The sequence below is a fragment of the Spermophilus citellus genome (genome assembly GCF_964194105.1).
Source record: "Spermophilus citellus genome assembly, chromosome: 2".
NCBI lineage: Eukaryota > Metazoa > Chordata > Mammalia > Rodentia > Sciuridae > Spermophilus > Spermophilus citellus.
In genome coordinates this window covers 193,338,686-193,361,681 of record NC_138183.1, presented here as the reverse complement: position 1 = coordinate 193,361,681, position 22,996 = coordinate 193,338,686, and the positions used below count along the sequence as shown (strand labels likewise).

General features: G+C 36.9%; 1 protein-coding gene across 2 annotated transcripts in view; it reads right to left on the bottom strand.

Annotated features, from left to right (window-relative positions):
- Positions 1–22,996, bottom strand: part of PGM2L1 (phosphoglucomutase 2 like 1) — a 77,640-nt gene that overhangs the window by 8,488 nt on the left and 46,156 nt on the right. For both annotated transcript variants that reach the window (XM_081281633.1, XM_081281634.1), the window contains 7 exons: positions 18,746–18,939; positions 13,665–13,854; positions 13,266–13,363; positions 11,834–12,014; positions 9,953–10,046; positions 9,516–9,645; positions 8,885–9,074 (listed from right to left, as the gene is read on the bottom strand). In XM_081281633.1, the coding sequence (XP_081137759.1) occupies positions 8,885–9,074; positions 9,516–9,645; positions 9,953–10,046; positions 11,834–12,014; positions 13,266–13,363; positions 13,665–13,854; positions 18,746–18,939 (1,077 nt within the window). The remainder of the gene's footprint in view (positions 1–8,884; positions 9,075–9,515; positions 9,646–9,952; positions 10,047–11,833; positions 12,015–13,265; positions 13,364–13,664; positions 13,855–18,745; positions 18,940–22,996) is intronic.

Here is a 22,996-nt window from a genome sequence, read left to right as displayed (position 1 = left end):
TATCCTTCCTCCATTGCATGCTTTTAGCCACTTTATCAAATATAAGAAAGTTGTAGTTTTGTGGGTTGGTTTCTGTGTCCTCTATTCTGTACCATTGGTCCACCCGCCTGTTTTGGTACCAATACCATGCTGTTTTTGTTACTATTGCTCTGTAGTATAGTTTGAAGTCTGGTATCGCTATACCACCTGATTCACACTTCCTACTTAGCATTGTTTTTGCTATTCTGGGTCTTTTATTTTTCCATATGAATTTCATGATTGCTTTTCTCTATTTCTACAAGAAATGCCATTGGGATTTTGATTGGCATTGCATTAAACCTATAGAGAACTTTTGGTAATATCACCATTTTGATGATGTTAGTTCTGCCTATCAATGAACAGGGTATATTTTTCCATCTTCTAAGATCTTCTTCAATTTCTCTCTTTAGGGTTCTGTAGTTTTCATTGTATAAGTCTTTTACCTCTTTTGTTAGGTTGATTCCCAAGTATTTTATTATTTTTGAGGATATTGTGAATGGAGTGGTTGTCCTCATTTCCATTTCAGAGGGTTTGTTGCTGATATACAGCAATGCCTTTGATTTATGCGTGTTGATTTTATATCCTGCCACTTTGCTGAATTCATTTATTAGTTCTAGTAGTTTCTTTGTAGACCCTTTTGGGTCTGCTAGGTATAGAATCATGTCATCTGCAAATAGTGATAATTTAAGTTCTTCTTTTCCTATTTTTATGCCTTTAATTTCTTTCGTCTGTCTAATTGCTCTGGCCAGTATTTCGAGAACTATGTTGAACAGAAGTGGTGAGAGAGGGCATCCCTGTCTTGTTCCAGATTTTAGAGGGAATGCCTTCAATTTTTCTCCATTCAGAATGATGCTAGCCTGGGGCTTAGCGTAGATTGCTTTTACAATGTTGAGGTATGTTCCTGTTATCCCTAATTTTTCGAGAGTTTTGAACAAAAAGGGATGCTGTACTTTGTCGAATGCTTTTTCCGCATCTATTGAGATGATCATATGGTTCTTATTTTTAAGTCTATTGATGTGGTGAATAACATTTATTGATTTCCGTATATTGAACCAGCCTTGCATCCCAGGGATGAATCCTACTTGATCATGGTGTACAATTTTTTTGATATGATTTTGTATCCGATTCGCCAGAATTTTATTGAGGATTTTTGCATCTAGGTTCATTAGAGATATAGGTCTGTAGTTTTCTTTCTTTGAAGTGTCTTTGTCTGGTTTAGGAATCAGTGTGATGTTGGCCTCGTAGAATGAATTTGGAAGTTCTCCCTCTTTTTCTATTTCCTGAAATAGCTTGAAAAGTATTGGTATTAGTTCCTCTTTAAAGGTTTTGTAAAACTCTGCTGTATACCCATCCGATCCTGGGCTTTTCTTAGTTGATAATCTTTTGATGGTTTCTTCTATTTCCTCAATTGTTATTGGTCTGTTTAGGTTGTCTATATCCTCCTGTCTCAATCTGGGCAGATCATATGACTTAAGAAATTTATCGATGCCTTCACTATCTTCTATTTTATTGGAGTATAAGGATTCAAAATAATTTCTGATTATCTTCTGTATTTCTGAAGTGTCTGTTGTGATATTGCCTTTTTCATCCCGTATGCTAGTAATTTGGGTTCTCTCTATTCTTCTCTTTGTTAGCATGGATAAGGGTCTGTCGATCTTATTTATGTTTTCAAAGAACCAACTTTTAGTTTTGTCAATTTTTTCAATTGTTTCTTTTGTTTCGATTTCATTAATTTCAGCTCTGATTTTAATTATTTCTTGCCTTCTACTTCTTTTGATGTTATTTTGCTCTTCTTTTTCTAGGATTTTGAGATGAAGTATGAGATCATTTATTTGTTGGTTTTTTCTTTTTTTTAAGGAATGAACTCCATGCAATGAATTTTCCTCTTAGAACTGCTTTCAATGTGTCCCATAGATTCCGATATGTTGTGTCTGTGTTTTCACTTATCTCTAAGAATTTTTTAATTTCCTCCTTAATGTCTTCTATAACCCATTGATCGTTCAGTAACCTATTGTTCATTCTCCAAGTGATGCATGATTTTTCCTTCCTTCTTTTATCGTTGATTTTCAGTTTCATTCCATTATGGTCAGATAAGATGCATGGTATTATCTCTACTCCTTTATATTGTCTAAGAGTTGCCCTGTGACATAATATATGATCTATTTTTGAGAAGGATCCATGTGCTGCTGAGAAAAAAGTGTAACTGCTTGATGTTGGGTGGTATATTCTATATATGTCAATTAAGTCTAGGTTGTTAATTGTGTTATTGAGTTCTATAGTTTCCTTATTCAACTTTTGTTTGGAAGATCTGTCCAGTGGTGAGAGAGGTGTGTTGAAGTCTCCCATGATTATTGTATGGTGGTCTATTAGACTCTTGAACTTGAGAAGAGTTTGTTTGATGAACATAGCTGCACCATTGTTTGGGGCATATATATTTATGATTGTTATGTCTTGTTGGTGTATGGTTTCCTTGAGCAGTATGTAGTGTCCCTCTTTATCCCTTTTGATTAACTTTGGCTTGAAATCTATTTTATTTGATATGAGTATGGACACTCCTGCTTGTTTCTGAAGTCCATATGAGTGATATGATTTTTCCCAACCTTTCACCTTCAGTCTATGTATGTCTTTTCCTATCAAATGCGTCTCCTGTAGGCAGCATATTGTTGGGTCATGTTTTGTGATCCATTCTACTAGCCTGTGTCTCTTAATTGGTGAGTTTAAGCCATTAACATTTAGGGTTATTATTGAGATATGGGTTATCCTTCCAGCCATATTTGTTTATTTATGTTACTGAATATGGTTTGTTTTCCTCTTTGATTATTTTCCCCCCTTTACTCTCCTACCTCCCACTGTTGGTTTTCATTGTTATTTTCCATTTCCTCTTCCTGTAATGTTTTGCTGAGAATTTTTTGGAGAGATGGTTTTCTAGCTGCAAATTCTTTTAACTTTTGTTTATCGTGGAAGGTTTTAATTTCATCTTCCATCTTGAAGCTTAATTTTGCTGGATACACAACTCTTGGTTGGAACCCATTTTCTTTCAGTGTTTGAAATATGTTATTCCAGGATCTTCTAGCTTTCAAAGTCTGTGTTGAGAGATCAGCTGTTATCCTGATTGGTTTACCCCTAAATGTAATCTGCTTCCTTTCTCTTGTAGCTTTTAAAATTCTCTCCTTATTCTGTATGTTGGGCATCTTCATTATAATGTGTCTAGGTGTGGATCTCTTATGATTATGCACATTCGGCGTCCTGTAGGCTTCTAGGATTTGGGATTCTGTCTTGTTCTTCAAGTCTGGGAAGTTTTCTCGAATTATTTCATTGAATAGATTGCTCATTCCTTTGGTTTGGAGCTCTGTGCCTTCCTGTATCCCAATGACTCTTAAGTTTGGTCTTTTAATGTTATCCCATATTTCTTGGATGTTCTGCTCCTGGTTTCTTAACAGTCTTGCTGTCTATGTTCTTTTCAAGTTGAAATACTTTGTCTTCATTGTCTGATGTTCTATCTTCTAAGTGTTCTACTCTGCTGGTAGTATTCTCAATTGAGTTTTTAAGTTGGTTTATTGCTTCCTGCCTTTCTAGGATTTCTGTTTGTTTGTTTTTTATAACCTCTATCTCCCTGTATAGTTGATCTTTTGCTTCCTGGATTTGTTTATGTATTTCATTGTTGAAGAGATCTTTCATTGTCTGATTTTGCTGTCTAATGTCTTCCTTGAGACTCCAGATCATCTGAAGCATGTATCTCCTGAATTCTTTATCTGACATTCCATCTGCTGCAGATATTACCTCTTCTAATGTTGAGTTGACCTGCATTGCTTGTGATCCTTTCTTTCCTTGTCTCTTCATACTGTTCGCGTTTCTTTCAGCTTACTGAGACTGTTGTGTTATTGAATTTTCCCCCTATATATTTGTATTACTCTTGTATAGTTGCAAAGTCTCCCGCGCAGGCGCGGGCAGGGGCTCTGCTCCTCCTCCAATTGGGCCACTGTGCCTACCACATCGGCAGGCCGCTGGGCCTGTTCTGCTGGTTGGTAGCAGGTGCGCCTACCTTGCAGGCGCGTGGGGCGGCTCTGCCACTCCCAGGTTGCTGGGCCTGACCTGCTGGTGGGTTGCAGGTCCGGCTACCTTGCAGGCGCGGGGGGAATGCGCACACCTATTTGTATTTAGACAGTTACGCGAAATGGAGGACGTAATGCTTGGGATGAAAGTTGGGGGGAAGGGGAAGGTAGGTGCTCTTGAAAGGAAAGAAGGAGAGGGAGATAGATAGCATAGAGGAGAATGGAAAGAGCAGTAAAACTTGGAAGGGGAGAGAGAGAGGGAAAAGGGAGAGAAAAAACTAAAATGAAATAGGAAATAAAATTAGGTCTTAGAGATCCATTTTCTTCTCTTCCCGTAGGCAAAGCTGTGCCCTCCGGGCTGAGTTTTGCCCTCACTGTGTCAACAGCAATCCCTGTAAGGCGGTTCCTGGGAGTCTCTCAATCCTGTTGGTCCAGAGCCGTTTCACTTCTACGGCCCCTCCTCCCCTTCCTCCTGCCAGCCAGCCAGGTCCTGCTCACCGGAGGCAGTTCCCCAAGGATTTGGTTACACTTTCAGCCCCACCGAGTGCTCTATTTCCCTAACTACTGAGCACTCTCTCTGTCATTCATCTAAGCCCCAGTGCTGTGGAGCTGTGGTCTGGGAGTCAATTGTTTAATTTTTCCGGACCCCTTTGGTGTGCACACCTTCGGAATCTGGCAGCTAAGACCATTGGTGTCGCTGCTGGTAGTAATAGGAGTTGGGGGTCGAGGATCCCCTCTACTTCCCTCAGCCCCTACAGTCACAACCACACTGCTGGCGGTAGGAGGAGTTGGGGGTCTGGAGTGTCCTCTGTTTCCCTCCGCCCCTACCGTCACGCCCTCTCAGTTCGCGGTTGGGGGATTTGGGGGTGGGGAGTCTTCTCTGCTTCCCTCTGCCCCTACAGTCACGCCCTCATCACTGGCAGTAGGGGGAGTTGGGGGTCGAGAGTCCTTTGGCCCTTACGGTCACGCCCACGGAGAGATTTTGAAGTTTCCCGGTTGTTTGTATCTGGTATGGGTCGGAGTCACACACCTGCTAAAGTAGATTCCAGTGGGAAGGAATCTCTTTGGCCGAACTTTGGTGACTTCCCCTCTCTGCTATGGCGGGCCCCTGGCTCCTTGCCGGAGTGTCCGAAGGGAGGGGTGGAACTGGCTTGTCTCTGGTCTGACACAATCTCTGGTTTTAGTTCCCAGTTCGCTATTTTGTAAAGGGTTGGTTAGATTCCCTTCACGCTCTCGGGGGGGGGGGGAGCCGTTCGCCGGGTGGGCGGGGCCGTTAATAGAGCTGGGAGGGCACAGGCTGTCTGCTGGGCCAGGCAGGGACACTTCTCGCTGGGCCGGGCCGCCGGGGGCTGCCTGTAGAGCCGGGCAGCTGCGGCCGCGTGGCTAAGATCCGGGCGGGCGGGGGTGGCTGTTCGCTGAGCGAGAGCGGGGCCTCCCGGGACAGCGGGATGGCGGGTGTCGTCTGCGGGTTCGGGCGGGCCGAGCCGCTCGGGGCCGCCGGCCGCTTTCTGAAGCGGCTGGTGGCCGCGGGATTGTACCTCTGCACCCGCCGGGGGGCCACCTGTAGAGCCGGGCAGCTGCAGCCGCGTGGCTACAAGCCTGGCAGGCGTGGTGGCCGTTCGCAGAGCGAGAGCAGGGCCTCCCCATGACGGCGGGTTGGCGGGTGCCGTCTGCGGGTTCGGGCGGGCCGCGCCGCTCTGGGCCGCCGGCCGCTTGCAGAAGCGGCTGGTGGCTGCGGGACTGGACCTCCGCGCCCACGTGGCTGGCCAAGATCCACTTGTCTGGGACAAACTGACACTTCTAATAAACCTACCAATTCCCGGCAGGTCCCCTCTTAAGGGAATTTTGCTAGAAGTTCCTCAGTAGGTAGACTGCTGCTGTTCCAATGGGTCTTTCTGATCCCGTTAATGTGGAGACATTGGAATCACTGCTTCCTTGCCGGCGGCCATGTTGTATCTCCAGTTTTAATAGATGAGAGAAAACATATGATTTCTGACTTTATGAGTCTGGTTTATTTAACTTAACAGAATGCTCTCAAGTTCCATCCATTTTCCTGAAAATGCTATAATTTCATTCTTCTTTATGGATGAATAAAATTCCATTGTGTATACATACCACATTTTCTTTATCCATTTATCCACTGATGAACATCTAGGCTAGTTCCATAGTTTGGCTATTCTGAATTGTGCTACTAAAAACATACTTTACCATAAGAGCAGAAGAGTTTAAAAGCACCTCAAATAATAAAATCATAAATTTAAAGACAGGAAAGAGAAAAAAAATCATACCAAAGACTATAGAAACATTAGAGAAAAGAAAAGTCAAGATTTTATTCAGTTAATATACAAGGACAAACACACACACACATACACAGAATACTATTGCTGTAGTATGCCGACTTTAGGAAAGACACTGAAGAGTAATTTAGCTGGGTTATATGGTTATTCCATTTCTAGTCTTTTGAGGAAGCTCCATAATGATTTCCATTGGTTATAAATTATTACAATCTCACCAATAGAGTAAAAGTGTTCCTTTTCCCCTAGATCCTTTCCAGCATTTATAGTTGTTTATATTCTGTCATTCTAACTGGAATGAGATGAAATCTCAGTGTAGTGTTGATCTGCGTTTTCCTAATTGCTAAAGATGTTGAACAATTTTTAATATATTTGGCAGAAACTTTTTAATCTGATGTCATCCTGTTTATTAATTCTTGGTATTATTTTTCTGAGCTTAAGAGGTTCTATTGAGGAAGTCCTTGCCTGAACCTATATGTTGGGAGTGTAGACCCCACATTTTCTTCTAGGAGTTGCAGAGTTTCTGGTCTCATTCCTAGGACTTTGATTCATTTTAAGTTGACTTTTGTGCAGGTCAAGAGGCAGGGATTTAGCCTCATTTTTCTATCTATGGAGAAACCAGTTTTCCCAGAACCATTTGTTAAATAGGCTATCTTTTCGCCAACATGCCTTTGTCAAGGAACAGATAACTGCATCTGTGTGGGTTTGTCTCGGTGTCATCTATTCTGTACCACTGGTCTATAGGTCTGTTTTTATGCCAGTACCATGCAGTTTTTGTTACAATAGCTCTGTAGATTAATTTGAAGTCAGGTATTGTGATGCCTCTAGCATTGCATTTGTTTTGCTTAGATTTGCTTTATATGTTCTGGGTCTTTTTTTAAAAAAATTATTTAGTTGTAGATGGATACAATATCTTTATTTATTCATTTTTATGTGGTGCTGAGGATTGAACCCAGTGCCTCACACATGCAAAGCAGGTTCTCTATCACTGAGCTACCACCCCAGCCCTGGATCTTTTATTGTTCTAAAATGAATTTTAGGACTAGTTCTGTGAAGAATGTCATTGGTATTTTGATGGGAATTGCATTAAATCTGTATATTGCTTTTGGTATATATGCTCATTTTTAACAATATTAATTCTGCCTATCTATAAGGAATATGAGTATTATCCTATGTAAGAAGCTGCAAATTTCCCAAAATACATTATGTCCCCAGAATCTTCTGACAACATTAGAGCATTACAAATGGAAATTTAAGCTAATAATCATCCTAAAAATAACAACAACAAAATGAATATGATCAGCAATCTCTTGTATGTAAGTATTTGTTTGAGCACCTATCCCACAGGCAGGAGCTTTGAAAGGCATAAAGGTCCTTCAGAAATGGACCTGCCATGCACAACACAATGGTAACATAAATAGAAAAAAAATGACACACATCATGTGGAGGAAGGTATATGATTGTGGGACCTGGAGGTCATATTTTCCTTAAATCTTAAATAATGGCAAGGTATGAACCTGTAGCAGAGGAAGAAAAGGTAAACTAAGAAAACAAACTTGATAAAAAAATACAGAAATTATAGAAAAAAAGATAAAAATATAATTTAACAAAGAAAAAAGAAATACATAAATTGTATATATTTGAAATTATAACTTATTCTATTTGGCTAGAGATACCAGAAGTAAAGTTAAAAAGAGAACTTGAAACTAGAAAGATAGTCCGACATGGTGGGGTACACTTTTAATCCTAGTAACTTAGGAGGCTGAGACAGGAGGATCATGAGTTCAAAGCCAGCCTCAGCAATTTAGCAAGGCCCTAAGCAACTTAGACTAAAAAGGGCTGGCAATGTGGTTCAGTGGTCAAAGGGTCCTTGATTAACATCCCCTGTACTTCCCCCACCCAAAGTATAAATACTTTTTTTCTTTTTTCAAAGAAAAAGAAAAAAAAGTAGAAGAAAAGTAGTACAAACACTTTGAAATTCTTGGATTTTAGAAAAACTTTATTTTCAACACTGTTTTAGTGTCATTGTACATTCTCTTTTTCTCTCTCTGTCTCTACCTTCCTCTTTCTATCCTCATACTCTTTTCCCTAAGGTATTCCAGATGATTACCTGGGGACTGATGAGGGATCTTTGGTCACTTAAAACTACTCTAGGGATGGGTCCTATTCCCAAGAACTCACAGGCCTGAACTTCTACTATTTTTAGTATAGTATGAATTATATATATATTTTTAATAATTTGTAATAATTTAAAACAGGTATTTTCAGGAGTTTCCAGGCTGGTGAGCACATGGACCTTCTGGGAGGGTGATATACCTAAAAAGGGCATGAGATCCTACTCCATACTCACCTTGCCCTATGCATCTCTTCTGTCTTGGTGTTCCTAAACTGTTTCCTTTATAATAAATTAGGAAACATGAGGAAACAGGATTGAGCCTCATGTAAAACCCATCTCTGGACTTTTTGGTGACATGAGCCATTAAGTTTTTGTCAATGTTATAAATAAAAATAAGTACTTACTGATTTTTTATTAGGCTGGCTGCTGTCATATCCAGTGGTAACATCCCGTATGTGCAATATAGCAAATGTTCCACAAAATTTTGGATATTCTTTTGGAGAATCAAAATTGCGAAGCCTTTCAAATATACTTTTGATGGTAGGTGGATCATAACACAAGAAATATGAAGTTTTTGACATGTGATAACCATATCTGTACAAAGATTTAAAGTATTAAAATCAGATTTCTGATAACTTTAGAAATGTCACATTAAATAAAGACAAGCCTATTAGAATATTTTGTAGAATTTTAATGCTTTTTATAAAAGGATGCTGACTGTTCTTCAAAAACAAATTTAGCAGCCAGGCATGGTGGTGTGTGTGCCTATAATCCCGGTGGCTCAGGAGGCTGCAGCCGAAGGGTTGTGAATTCAAAAGACAGCCTCAGTAATTTATTGAGGCCCTAAGCAACTTAGTGAGACCCTGTCTTAAAAGAAAATATTAAAAGAAAGGTGGGGAAGAGGACGTGGCCAGTGGTTAAGTGCCCCTGGGTTCAACCCCCAGAACTAAAAACCAAACCAAAACAAAAACAAATTTAGAAAACTATGGATAGGACAAAAAAAAAATGAACGAAAGATCTAGCATATGAACTTACTTTTCATAAACCTTAATCAGTTGCTCCATCAATGTTATATTCATGGTTTCCAGGTAAGATGCCATCTCAGCAACAACAACGGCTGCACTTACCCCATCTTTATCCAAAACGGAAGTTCCACACAGAAAACCTGGGGATTCAAAACCATCTTTAGAAAAGGGGAAAACTTAAACCCATAGTTTCATATTTCTTCAGAAGGACCAGTGACTTTAAGAGCTTAGAAACAGATGAAACCCATCAATACTGAATGTATTCAGAAGACCTTTATGTTCTTTTTGTTTTCCTGATGAGACATGCATTTACATATTTCTGAGTTCTCTGCAGTTTTTACAACTTAAAATATAAAGCCAGATGGCAAAAATTCCTCTCTACAGAATTAAAAAAATTAAAAAAATGTTTTCAATCAAACTTCAAAGATTTAAATATTTACTACATACCAATAGACTCTTCAAATGCAAAAAGGACTTCTTTCCCATTTTCCAGGAGATCTTTTATCCTACTTCCAATCCATTTAAAACCTGGTAATGTTTCCTGAAATGCAGAGGAAGGTACTCTAGTTAAACACAGAGAAAAATCTATCAATATATGCACATAATTCCTGAGTAGTGGTCTTCTATTAGGCTTTTTGATCCACAATGATTTACACAGTGGTAGACATACAGTCATAAAGGGCCATAAACAAACATACTACCACTACTGGTGGTCTACTATTGATACAGTACTAGATGATTTATATCAAATATATCCCATATTTATATGTGGGACAATAAAGTTACAAAGTAACATAAATCTATACCTATATTATTATCTAAAACATAGGTACTATATTTATTTGTTAAGTACTATTAGTACTATTTACTAAATACTATAATAGGTACTTAATAGCACTATAGTAGCATGATCGTTTTAAAAATTTTTTTATCTATTTATTTATTTTTATGTGTTGCTGAGGATCAAACCCAGTGCCTCGAACATACCAGGTGAGTGCTCTACCGCTGAGCCCCAGCCCCAGCCGCAGCCCCAAAGCATGATCTTTTCTAATGTTCATAAACACTGTTGCCAGAAGAGAGGCTCAGAGATTAAGTAAATTTGCCTAAGATGCAGCATATACAAAATGGAGGCAGGTTTCAATTACACTGCTTCCCAACAACTGTCCTGTAAGCCACACTACAGTCACTAACATAAGAGAGCCTGTGAAGGTTTTGATTTAGTCTCCCCAAGTAATACATTATCACAACCTATGCTTGAAACAAGTACACCTTTCCACAACACTGTGACCTAAACAAAACCTCCAAGACAGTCACCAAGTCATTCATTAATAATTATATTCGGGAGAACTTTCATCTGATGAGCTTTAAAGACATGCTGTGTTCTACAGTCAACATATGCACACTAATTCTGGGGTTCATCATTACTAACTTAAATTTCCTAAATCACTTTTCTACCTTCACCAAAAATAAAAATTCTGGCAATCCCCTCAAACCAAAACAAATTTATAATACTGATCTTTAGAATCATGTTCTTTTCTTTCTTTTGTGCACTTACTTTTCTTGCTATAGATATAAACAAGAAAACTACTGAAATTCAGAATTTTAGGCTTGAATACATTTTCAGTATCTTTTGCTTTTGGTGTTTTTTGAAAGTCTAAGATTAAAAGCTGTATTTCATAAAAACAAGTACAATTTTCTTTTACTCAGTCAATTATTACTGAGACTTGTTGCTTGAGTGTGACTCAAGGAAAATGCCTGGGAGGTAACACTTAGTTACTGACACCTGGCAAAGATGGTAGAGGAAAAGCAATAAAGCTGGCTTTAGTCCAGGTACAAAACTGTTCTACTTAACTGTTTGCTGTTCACAAACATTAATGATCTGGTTGATACAAAGTCATTCTTCTTCTTCTTCTTATTATTATTATGTAGAACCAATGGATTTTTGTTTGCAAGTTTGAAGTCTACTTAAAAGTTTATTAATACCGTGCTTGAAGAATCTAAACAAAGGATTGATGGCATTTACAAGCTTTTGGAGTGAAGTCTGTGTTGTGATGAGGTCACTAGATTTTCCATCTGCAAACCAGATGTTGTATGAAATAATATGTGCTAATGTAATTTTTGGAGAAAATCTTGTCTCAGTTAAAAATTCACATACTCGATGAATTTGTCTCTGAGTGTCTAAGTTATAAAAAATATTAAGCAAGTATCAGAATTTTTTTAAAAATGAAGAGATTATAAATGAATTAATGAAAAGTCAGTTTTGGTGGGGTGCCTTTAGTATATACAGGAATATATTTAGAAAAGTAGCACACAGATATTATTTATTACTTCAAAATGAAATCCTTCTTCAAGTGCAATTGCCTTCAAAATTTTAGAAGAGACAGTAGTGGCTAACATATAAACATTCTTCACATCAGCATTTCTTGGTTTATTTTTCTTCCAGCAATCAAACATCCACCATCCAAATAATGCTGCCAGCTCATTTCCTGTGAAGACTTTCCAATGACCACTGTAGAGAGAAAATTCCAAGTCAAGACCTTTCCAGCTTCTCATTAAAACATCTTGACTCCGAGACCTACAAATTATCACCCTTCAGATAGGAAAATCCTACAGCTATGAGACCTTAAAAAAATTTATTCTTTTTTATTTATTTATAACACAAGGATACTCTGACATTATCACAAAAGCATGGAACACAACCTGCTCCAATTCAGTTTTATAATATGGGACTTTTGAGAAAATATTTACTACTACTTCTTTTATAATTGACCTGGGATCTTTAGGGTAGGGATAGTTATAACCAATCAATCTTTCTCTCTTCCCCCCCCATCTTACTTTTTATACTGAGGATTAAAACCAGGGGTACTCTACCACTGAGCTATATTCCCAATCCTTTTTTTTTGAAGTTGTAGTTGGACACAGTACCTTTATGTTTTAAAATTTATTTTTATGTGGTGCCGGGGATTGAACCCAGCACCTTGCACATGCTAGATGAGCACTCTACAGCTGAGCCCCAACCCCAACCCCCCCTTTTTATTTTTTATTTTGAGACAGGATTATTTTGCTAAGTTGCTGAGGCTCAACTTGAATTTGTGATCCTCCTGCCTCAGCTTTCTGAGTTGGTGGGATTACAGACATATGCCACTACTCCAGGCTGCAATGTCTTTTGGAAGATTATTACGAGGCTAATTTTATTCTTTTACTTAATGAGAAAAAATTGTGAAGACATGTCATATCAAAATGGTGAAAATATACAGCAATCCAGAGGACCAGGATTAGGAAATGATTATATTGATAAAGCAATCTGTTGAAATATGCTGTGGTTAAAATTAATATTTTCAAACAATTATATAAGAATGAGAGAATGCTCATAGTATAATTGGTATAGAAAATAATTAAGATATAAAGCTACATATAGTATGATCATAATTTCACAATTTTATATGAACAAATACATCTTTATTTGAGTAGAAAAAAAGGAAATGTTGAAGTATTGATTTAGGTAGTTATATGGATGGTGGAGTTATATAAGATTTATTTTCTTTCCTATTTTCAATGAACCTGTGAGACTTAATTTTTTGTTGTTGTTTTTAAAAATTGCTTTTCAAAGCTCAAGCTTTTTTTGTGTGTGTGATGCTGGGGTTGAAATCAGGGCCTCACGTATGCTAGTCAAGCCCTCCACAATGGTCAAAACCATTGTGTTTTATAGTCTCGACCCCTCATAGCTCAAGCTTTAAATCAATTAACAGATTCTACTTACTTCTCCTGAAGTTCTGCCACTGCCAGTCGATCTGCATCAGGATCTGTGGCTAGCACTATCCGGGCATTTTCTCTTTCTGCCAGTCTCAGAGAAAGTTCCTGAAACAGTAACCCAAAAAGTTAGATTGTATTGAAGAATCTAAATCAATGCCAATATTCCTAAATGTAGGCACTATGTTAGTGATATGAATTTTAGAAGGCATACAATTTGGTTAAGTTTAAAATAAGTAGCCTAGAAGTAGTAGAGATTTCAAACAAAACACAATTATACTCCAGTGTAATTTAAATGATATAAACTACAATGGTTTCTGCTTTTGTAAGTAATCTCTAAATTGTCAATAAGTTCTATTTATTCTGATGGTTTAATAAACTAATAATAATTTAAATATTAGAAAAATACCAGTACAGATTCTCCTTCTTCAGGATTTGGGCATTTAACAGTAGAAAAGTCTGGATCGGGATCTTTTTGTTCTGGTACTGGAATTGGAGGCTTAAAACCAAACACTTGAAAAGCCAACTGCACATAGTCATGTCCGACACCATGAAAGGATGTATGCACAAATTTCAAGGTGGTCTTTGAGTTTAATTCCCTGTAAGGTAAAAATCACCAATCAATATAAAACTTGCCACCTATGATGTAATTCAAAACACTTAAATTTGAGAAAAAGTGATTAAAGCCTTCAGCAGAGCTATAAGATATATTTTTAAATATTTTTAGTTATAGTTGGACACAATATCTTTAATTTTTTATGTGATGCTGAGAATTGAACCCAGTGCCTCACTAGGCAAGCACTCTACCACTGAGCCACAAACCCAGCCCTGTAAGATTTTTTTTTAAACTATGTGGTATTAAAGTAAATTTCAAAAGATTTTTAATTCAACTACATTCTCCCTTTGTGGTTCAACTTCCTAACCTGGATTGCTTCCTTCCATATGCTATACCAGTATCCTAACCCAAGCCGCTATATATCTCTTGCCAGATCCACCACAAGAACTTCCTAACTGGCCTTTCTTATTCTCTGAAGACTCCTTTTTTTCTTTCAGTCCAGCTTAAATTCCAAGGTATCTAATTTCAATTACCTTCATTTATTTTCACATTGGATACCCTGATCCTCTAATACCTTACCCTGTGTTGAACCCAACAATGTACCTTTTTCCAGACTTGTACCAAAATAGCACAATACTACTAGAGTAAATCTCACAAAAGGGTTAAGAGCTTCACTTTCAAAGGGCATTCAGCACTGTCAGGCAATTTTACTTTGTAACTCAAAAAGCTTACTATTTTCTCTCTAAAATGGTGTGTAAAATCTTTTCTTCTCTCCTATTCCTTTCCTCTCCCTTTACCTAATGCAAACATCAGAAGCCATCTGATGAGAACTTCCTAATCTTTCTACATCTAATCCACAATCTAACAGCATCCATACATATCTTTTCCTTCTTCTGACAACAGAGTGTTTTTCTTTCTCTCAAAGGTTCCCATCTCTTCTCACTCAAGAACTTTATTACTCTAGTCACTCCCTCCCTCCTGCATCATTCCCATTAACATCCAGTCACAGTTTCTTTGGTTCTTCTATAGCAAAACTTTCTACATTCTTACCAACTACTTATTAACCACTCTCTGTAATAAATAAAATTTATTAAAGTAAAATAAAAATTTCAAAATATACATAAGAAGAATGCCTACTATTAATATACTTATCATCTCAATTCAACATTTATCAACATTCTGTCAACTTAGTTTCATTTATGCAAGACATCAAATTACTTTACAAATGCTTTAGAATTTAAAAACATAACCATAATACCATTATTACACCCAACAAAATCCACAATTTTTTTTTTTTGTCGTACTGGGGATTGAATCTAGGGACTTCTGCATACTAGGCAAGCACTCTACCAACTAAGCTATATCACCAGGCTCCCCAATCCACAATAATTTCTTAATATTATTCAATACCCTACCTGTGCTCAAATTTTCCCCAAATGTCTCAAAAATACAATTGGTTTACTTGAATCCAGACCTGAATAAGGTCCACACCATCTGTCTCTCAAATCTCTTGTTATCTAGACATGTTCTTTTTTTCTTCTCCAATCCCCATGCCATTTATTGAAGAAACTAAATCATTTGTTCTGGAGAATTTCCTACATCTTGGGTATGCATATTTCATCCTTTATGTATTAGCATGTTCCACAAACCTTCTTTTTCTGTAAATAGGTAGGTGAATCTAAAGGCAACATTATAGATTATAGATTCAATTTCAAATCTTTAGGCAAGAACAAATGTTGAATCTTGAGGGGAGGCACATGATATCAATCTTACTTTTAATAGTATTGATTCTTCAGGATTTTGTCATCTTGATCCATCCATCAAAAATTTCCCAATAACTTTTCACCTATAAGTCTTAGTAGCCCTTGATGATCATCACTTTTATTAGTGGTAATAAAATAGTGATATTTTAATTCTTTTACTCCTTCGCAATTAATAGTTGGATTTTTCTTTTAAAATATTTATCCTTCAGCAATTATTTAATTAACCCTGAAAGTCAGTTCATATAGGAAAGACAAAAGAAAATATCTAAGCATTTATCAGTTTGCTGAATGAAAATTCAGAATTTATAAAATTTCAGAATGAGTAATTTCAAATCTAGCAAGGTGATCTGTGAAATGTTTTCGTGGTGTTACTACCAGCCAACAACCTTTTATGTTTTAGTTAATTACAATGATTCTTCTTTTTTTATAGTTCTGGGAGATTGAACCCCCGTCTTCAGGTATGCTAAGCAAGAAGCACCCTATCACTGGCAGCCCTTGTTTTGAAACAGGGTTGTGCACACCTGTAATTCCAGCTACTAGGAGGGCTGGAGCAAGAGGATTGCAAGTTAATAGTCAGCATGGTCAACTTAGTGATTATTCTTTTTGATACCCAACTGTCCAATTTTTGGTCAATAAAAGCCCCCATAAAGTATGCTCTTATATTCTTTTGATATGAACCAAATATCTCTCAGTACTTTCTTGCTTTATGGCAGAGAAAGGCAGAGACAAAGAGCGACACAGAAATATTAAGATTAATTCCAGAAGTACATTTTTTGTCCCAGTCCTGGATTCATCAATTTCTCCACGATCCCTGGTTCCTTTTGGTGGGAAATGCCATTTAGAAACTACAATCTGTGCTTTAAGGTGACTCATAGAAGCCTTTTTAGCAACAGAACTAGTATTTCAGAAAGAAGTAAATAAATCATGAGTTCATACTAATGTTTCAAATCCAAACTTAAAATATAATTTTACAATTATTTTCTTTTATTTTTACATTTACTTCTCTTATACTAAAATCTTAGTTCCTTGTTGACATCAAAATAATTCTCCATGGGCTGGGGTTGTGGCTCAGTGGTAGAGTACTTGCCTAGCTTGTGTGAGACCCTAGGTTCCATCCTCAGCACCACATAAAAATAAATAAATAAAATAAAGGTATTGTGTTCATTTACAACTAAAAATATTTTTAAAAATTATCCATTTGTTTTATAATATATCTATGGATATATGTATGCATATCTATATCTATAAAACCATCAATTTTACTAATTGCAGAGATGACAAGTACAAATCAGGTGAGTGATTCTTTTTTAAAAAATAAATTTACTGGAGAAGAGGAGTTGCACAGAAAATGGAAGAAAAACCTCATTGTTATACAAAATACATATATAATGTTGTGATGAGAAAAAGAAAAAAAAGTGTGTCACATTAGATTGTAGAGAAAGGATGGGAGAGGAGGGGAGGAGTAGGGGGGATAGGAAGGGCATCAGAATAGAATAGACATTATGATTGATGTATGTACATTCCATGTATGTATTTTTTATTCTTTTTTTTAATTGGTTGTTCAAAACATTACAAAGCTTTTGACATATCATATTTCATACATTAGATTCAAGTGGGTTATGAACTCCCATTTTTACTCAAATACAGATTGCAGAATCACATCGGTTACACATCCACATTTTTACATAATGCCCTATTAGTAACTGTTTTATTCTGCTACCTTTCCTATCCTCTACTATCCCCCCTCCGCTCCCCTCCCATCTTCTCTCTCTACCCCATCCCATGTATGTATTATATGTCAAAATACATTCTGCTGTCATGTATGACTAAAAAAAAAATAAATCGTATGGTAAAAAAATTTACTTTTTTAATTATGTATACATGACAGCAGAATGCATTTTGATTCATTGTAGGTGTGTGGTTCTTATCCTTCCATATGACCCATTAGAAAATAGTCAAATTTAAAGTCACTTGAAATCTCTCTCTGTGTGATTATGTTTTCAGCTTGATATATAATTAGATTCATTTGTTAATTTTCATTTGCATATAAACACTTTTTTAAAAAGAATTTAATCTTTATTTTATTTATTTGTTTTTATGTGCTAAGGATTGAACCCAGGGCCTCACCAGTGCTAGGCAAGCGCTTTATCACTGAGCTATAATCACAGTCCCTGTACATATATTCTTTAAAAAACAAGAACTTAAGTAAGCAAAGATAGAAATTATCATATTTTTTACTTTTTATTTGGTGGTACTAGGAATTGAATCTTCAGGTACTCTGCCACTGAGCTACAACCCTTTTTATTTTTTGAGACAGGAACTCGCCAACTTGCTGAGGTGGGCCTTGAACTTGCAATCCTCCTGCCTCAGCCTCCTGAGTCACTGAGATTACAAGCATGCATCACTGTTCCTGGCTCAAAGTCTTTTTAGATTGACTATAGCTAGCAGTTAGCTAGTACTGTAGCCCACTTCTCATTTTGGAAGGAGAAGCAAACAACTGATAATTGTGATGTTTAAACTTTTGAAAATAGAGAAAAAGCTAAAAATCAATTTTGTGTCATAGGTATCTTACATAAAGGAAATACATACAGTTGTAAGTATAATTAGTTTAACAGCTTTATTAAGATATAATTTACTTACTGAACAATTCACCCATTCAAAGTGTACAATGAAATGGTTTTTACTATATTCATAGAGCTGTTCAACCATTAATTACCTCAATTAATTTTAGAACATTCTTGTTACTCCCAAAACAAACTCTAAATCCCATTTTTGTTACCCTCCCAACTCTGATTCCTCCCAGCCATAGGCAACCACTACTCTATTTTGGTCTCTGCAGATTTGCCTATTCTGGACATTTTATATACACATAATCATACAATATGTGGTTTTTTGTGACTGGTTTCTTTAACTAGCATAATGTTTTCAAGGTTTATATACCTATAGTATGCATCAGTACTAAATAATATATCATTATATGGATACAAAAATTTTATTTATCCATTCATCACTTGATGGATATTTGGGTTACTTCCACTTTTAGTCTGTTATGAGTAATACTACTTAGCTATAATTTAATATGATGAACAGAAAATATTTTAATCACTTTTTCTTTCCTCACTTGTTAACCTTATCCTAAGGTAATACCATCCTATATTCCCATTTGGTTACCTGTAAAAACAGATCTTTTTCAGATCTTCCATGTATCTCTTGCAAATGTCCTGTAGAGGATCTTTCTTCAGTGGACTAGTGTCCACTAAATTATCATTCCAGGAACCATTCCAGGGTTCGACACATTCTTCTATACATTTCAGAATTTCTTTATCATGAGGAGATGTGATTTGAGCACCAGTTTCCCAATAAACCTAGGTGATAGGTGTAGGTAAATATTGTTATGAATGATATATTGAAATACTCAACAGATTTTTCTTAGCTACAATAGAGATCTTTGGCTTTATGAAGAAACATATCAAGTAAATTGAGTAAAAGAATGTCAACATGAGACTAGTAAATACCAAAATACACTGATGATGACTCCACAGAGACTCAATAATAAAATAATTATGTATTATTTCCTTTTTTAAGAATTTACTTGGAAAACAATACAAGTAAAATATAAGCAGGACATCAGGATAATATTAGAATATGCATATACCACAGTATCCAAACATACTCTTAGGTTTATAACTGTATATTAGAGATAATCCAAGAAACCACAAAATATCCCATAAAACTCCATACTATTAAACTTAACATTATAAAATGATTCTATTTTGTGATACAGAAGCTGTTTTCTTTTTTTTTCTTTTTAAAGAGAGAGTGAGAGAGTGAGAGAGGGGAGAGAGAGAGAGAGAGAGAGAGAGAGAGAGAATTTTTAATATTTATTTTTTAGTTCTCAGCGGACACAACATCTTTGTTGGTATGTGGTGCTGAGGATCGAACCCGGGCCGCACGCATGCCAGGCGAGCGCGCTACCACTTGAGCCACATCCCCAGCCCCAGAAGCTGTTTTCTATCATAAATTAAAGTAGAATTTATGTCACACCAAATAAAATCCATATCAGGAAATATAATTAACATGTCAATTATCCACATACATTTCAATAAGCTTTCAGTTTGTCAAATACTTTGATAAAAACAGTATTAGGAACAGTCACCAAAAAAGCAAAAAATATAAATTCCAATAATTCACAAGATCTCAAAATTAAAAGAGACTTTGCTTAGAGAATATCTATGCTGGATTTCTACCATGTATATGATATGAATTCTCTCTATTGCACCCCAAATGAAGAAAAGACATATACACTCGAATATGTACTACATACTAAGCTCTATGTCAAGAAATATGGTGAACTACATAGTTTAAAAATTCTTGTTCTTCACCATTTGACCCAGCTATTGCCCTTCTCAGACTATTCCCTGAAGACCTTAAAAGAGCGTACTACAGGGATACTGCCACATCGATGTTCATAGCAGCACAATTCACAATAGCTAGACTGTGGAACTAACCCAGATGCCCTTCAATAGATGAATGGATAAAAAAAATTTGGCATTTATACACCATGGAGTATTACGCAGCACTAAAAAATGACAAAATCATGGAATTTGCAGGGAAATGGATGGCACTAGAGCAGATTATGCTTAGTGAAGCTAGCCAATCCCTAAAAAACAAATACCAAATGTCTTCTTTGATATAATGAGAGCAACTATGAACAGAGCAGGGAGGAAGAGCAGGAAGAAAAGATTAACATTAAACAGAGACATGAGGTGGGAGGGAAAGGGAGAGAAAAGGGAAATTGCATGGAAATGAAGGGAGACCCTCATTGCTATACAAAATTACATATGTGAGGGAATGGGAAAATAAACAAGGAGAGAAATGAATTACAGTAGATGGGGTAGAGAGAGAAGATGGGAGGGAAGGGGAGGGGGGATAGTAGAGGATAGGAAAGGTATCAGAATACAACAGTTACTAATAGGGCATTATGTAAAATTGTGGATGTGTAACCGACGTGATTCTGTAATCTGAATTTGGGGTAAAAATTGGGAGTTCATAATCCACTCGAATCTAATGTATGAAATATGATATGTCAAGAGCTTTGTAATGTTGTAAACAATCAATAAAAAATTCTTGTTCTTATGTAAAATTATTGTGTTCAATTAAAAATAAATATACATTTTTAGGGGCTGGGGTTGTAGCTCAATGGTAGAGTGCTTGCCTCACATGTGTGAGGCACTGGGTTCAATCCTCAGCACCACATAAAAATAATAAAGGTATTGTGTCTCTCTACAATTAAAAAATAAATACACATTTAAAAAATTGTTCTAAAAGCAAACAGCTCTAATTAAAGATAAAATAGAAAAAATATTAACTTAAATATATAGCTTAATTCACAAGAGGACAGGAAAAACTCCAGGCAGTGGGGAAAAAGGAAAGAATTGAAACTCAGAGTGATAAGCTTGTAGGAGTAATGCTGGGGTTTGGGAACTGTTGATTTATCTGGCTTCTGCATTGTAATGCCTATGTGCAAGGTAGTGAGCTGGAATTGAGATTCCCCTAATAAGAACGGGAGTCTTGCGGTGGAATGAGATGGACATCATTACCCTAAGTACATGTAGGAAGACACAAATGGTATGACTCTAATTTGTATACAACCAGAGATATGAAAAATTGTGCTTTCTTATATAATATGAATTGTAATGCACTCTTTTTTTGAGAGAGAGAGAGAGAGAGAGAGAGAGAGAGAGAGAGAGAGAAATTTTGTTTATTTTTTTAGTTTTCGACAGACACATCTTTCTTTGTATGTGGTGCTGAGGATTGAACCCAGGCCGCACACATACCAGGCGAGCGCGCTACCGCTTGAGCCACATCCCCAGCCCTGTAATGCACTCTTGTTATCATATATAACAAATTAGAATAAAAAATAATTTAAGAAATGAGAGTCTTGAAATGTTTCCCTCTTAGTCAAAGAGAACAGAAAGAGTCCTGTTCACTATTGTAGGGAGATCATGAGGAAGCAAGTCTATTTCTTCTTGGGTTTTGGGCAATTAAAAAAATTTTTTCAGCTCTTTGTCTACTTCCTGGTTTCAAATCCCAAGCTACTTCCATCACGATGTTCTGCCTCCCCTTGGGCCCAGAGCAACAGAGTTGGCCATCTATGGTCTGAGACCTCGGAAACCCTTCAGAATCTGACTTTCTGGAGGAACTGAGTCCCAGAGAAGATGCTTCTGAGCAAATAGTGTGAGTCCCACTAACGTTAAAGCTAGAGGTGTTGCCTGGCCATTTTGAGCAGACATGAAAAAGCATTATCACTCTGGTAGGGCGGCTTGACTCTGATCTTCATGAGAATGTAAGATTGCTACTACAAACTGGGTGCCTCAGCAAATATTTTTGGCACTTGGTTTACTTGGTTTATGTCTTGTTTTAACTGTAAATTAAAAAGTATAGCAGCCATGGACTCATATAGGCTTATAACCAATGACCCATCAGAGGGTCACCCTATAGAACAAACCATTTAGATAAGAAAAAAATAACTACCAAAGGAGTAGGGAAGTATAGATGGTATGGCCAAAGTCAGTGATATGAGTAATCAGTTAATTCCTCAGAGGCAAATGCAACAGTCAGGGCTGTGGTCCATCCTACAAATCTTCCTTTTATATAATCAGGGAACTATCTTTAATTGGGTCTTCTAGAAGTAGAAGTTGAGATGAATTTCCAGTCAGAAATTCCAGAAAATTCTGACCAACCAGAATCCTAAATAAGTTGGGACTGAATATAATGAGCCAAATGAGGACTGGAATGATATAAGTGAAGAACTATAGTAGATATTCTTGGTACCCATTCAGATCCCCCTAGCCAGACCTAATTTATCTATCATTTAGCTGCTACATTGCCTACAGCTGCCCCATTCTCTGGCGAACATTCCTTGTCCAAAAGTCCTTGGGAAGTTTACCCATCACCACCAGCTACTCTTGGTCAATGACTAACATGGGGGTATGAACCTCAAAATGGGGCCAGCTTGGTGATGTCCTGTGATGCACACATTTCATTCCATCTCTCCTATAAGACCACAATGAATCTAAATTCCAGCTGAGGCCACACAGTTGCTTGATTTTCACCCTACTATCACTCCACCCTCTACCTGCTTCTCTCACTTTCCTTTTTCCAAGAGTATTCCCTTAAAAAGCCACTTTCACAGAAATTCTCATCTCAACTTCTGCTTCTGAAAGACCCAAGGGAAGATACTATCTTTGATCATATTACTTCCCTACCTCTTTCAGGGGTGAATACTATTAGAAATCTTTTGTTTATATGCTTGTGTGGTTTACTATATATGCATGAATATGTGAATAATACACAACATTGTTTGAATATTTATGAACTTTATATAAATTGTATTATTCCCCTCCCCCAAAATTTCAAATG